This window comes from Camelina sativa, chromosome 18 (genome assembly GCF_000633955.1).
Source record: "Camelina sativa cultivar DH55 chromosome 18, Cs, whole genome shotgun sequence".
NCBI lineage: Eukaryota > Viridiplantae > Streptophyta > Magnoliopsida > Brassicales > Brassicaceae > Camelina > Camelina sativa.
Window position 1 is genome coordinate 11,759,697 of NC_025702.1, and position 2,128 is coordinate 11,761,824.

Genomic DNA, 2,128 nt, shown 5'->3' on the forward strand with positions numbered 1-2,128 from the left:
TGCCGTCGACAATACTCTAAATACTAACTTGCCTACAAAAACAACCATTCTACTATTGAGACTGTAGAAGCAACAAGACAAATTTTGCTCTGCCCCCACAACGATGACCATCCTCCAAAAACTTTATATAATACTCATCAAACAATGAAATATTTTAAGTAAAATGTGGTCCTTATAACTAAATTTCAACTGTGGTTGTGTGTCACTCATCGGTCTTAACTATGAGAAGGACTCTGATATACATATATCCCTTTCTAGCTCCTCCAAGTGGGATTCTTTTTAATATTTGAATTTTAAGGAAAGGTTGTATCACTATCGCTTTCAAATATCAAATCTTTTTGATGTTTCCATTATCTGAAGTCGATAGATTTGATTGATCCTCAAATAAACTAAATAATATTTAACATAGTGCCCTTAGTTACATAGTTACCGACTTACGTACTCTTAAGATTATGGTGAATGTATCTGCTCTGGTGCATATTTATATGGTGTTACAGTTACTAGATGAGAATTTATAAAATCATCATTTATAATATGATAATTTCAGATAAAACCAAACAAATATGATGGGTTCAGATACTAATAATAAACGATGGATAGACAACAACAAAAATTGAAAAAAATTAATAAAACTGCTTTTAAAATCAGTCAGAAATCTTACCTTTTAAATGTATTAATTGAATATGATCGCCTAATTTTACTCTTTTTCTGTTGTTCTATATTGTTTATTCTCAGAAACATATTTTTTATATATTGAATTGTGAACAGACGTGTATGGCTTTCAAATGTTACAACTCTACATTTATTAAGTCTTATTCATATTCGATTTTCATATATTGGGTTGGTATGCAAACAAAAAATATCATAAAATTGTTTATTTGAAACTAAACATGAAATTACAAAAAAAAAAATGTATAAGTTGTAAAACACATATATTTCATACTTTTCACCTATTGTTTAGTATAACTCATGTTAGATCTCCTGTTCTTTTAAGTTTAGTTAGTTCTGTTTGAATTATCTTTAATCTATATTAAGACATGTAAATTTGAAACAATATATGTAGAAATGATATAATATCTTATTTAAACCTTATTGAACATTGTCAATCATATTCAGTTGCGTATTAATAGAGACAACAACATACACGTTCCAGATTATTTCCTGAAGGTACACACAAAGCACCATGAGAAGGTGCTTTTAGTCCACATCTTTGGAAACAATCTTCCCTCTTGTGACATGGTCCTTTGTATTTACAATCTTCTGAATCATCCATAATCCCTGTAAAATTAATCAAATTAGAAATATAATAATTACATATAATTGTCATAAGATTTATAATAATTGCATTAATTATAAAATGATGATAATTATATGTATACTGAAAAAATATGCACATCATTAAGATACAAAAACAAAAACTTACGAATAGATTGAACATTAACAATGAGAGAAATGATCAAGAGAAGAGCAACCAAATGAGACTTTGAAGGCATCATCTTTCTATAAACAAGTCTACAATAGAATTACTTTTTTTTTGTTCAATAGAATTACTATGAAATATTTTGTAAAACCACTTAGTGAGTAAGTAAAAAGAGAGTTTATTGTCCTTTTATAGATGGATTTTCAAATGTTAGTAATAATACCATATAAATTTTGTTTGACTTAAGATTTTGTTGACCTTTAATTACATTGATTTTTTCAACCAAAATCGTGAAAAAATCTTAGGTCAAATATATATTACTTAATTTTGTAAGTGGTTTTAAAATTTTGTTTGACTTAAAATATTTTGTGGACCTTTAGGAATTCACGTACTTGTATGTTTTGTCTCTAAAAATATCCCAACTGAATATGATTGACAATATATGTTTTATACGGTTTAAGTAAAATATTATATCATATATATATATATATATATATATATATATATTAAAACTTCTTGACCGCCATGTTTTAGTGGGCTCTATGTTCCAATTTACAGGTCTGTCTTTTTTAATGGATCTCATGTTCTCTCATTAGGCCAATGAGTTCATCCATATATGACGGTTGGTCAGTTACGTCCAAGAGTTTTTAAATACTTATTTATCATCCCTATAAATTACCACATAATATTTCCTTGTGTTTTGTCCTC

At 27.3% G+C, this 2,128-nt stretch overlaps 1 protein-coding gene across 1 annotated transcript; it reads right to left on the reverse strand.

Moving 5' to 3' along the window:
• On the reverse strand, positions 1,094-1,565 carry LOC109130602 (putative defensin-like protein 270). The gene is made up of 2 exons (XM_019240316.1): positions 1,424-1,565; positions 1,094-1,278 (listed from the first exon to the last, which is right to left on the reverse strand). Exons 1-2 carry the CDS (start codon positions 1,494-1,496, stop codon positions 1,124-1,126), a joined length of 228 nt encoding a protein of 75 aa, XP_019095861.1. The 5' UTR covers positions 1,497-1,565; the 3' UTR covers positions 1,094-1,123.

Coding starts and splice junctions, on each gene's coding strand:
- LOC109130602 (XM_019240316.1), bottom strand. CDS start 1,496: ATGATGCCTTCAAAGTCTCATTTGGTTGCTCTTCTCTTGATCATTTCT. Junction 1,279..1,423: donor TGTTAATGTTCAATCTATTC/GTAAGTTTTTGT, acceptor TTAATTTTACAG/GGATTATGGATGATTCAGAA.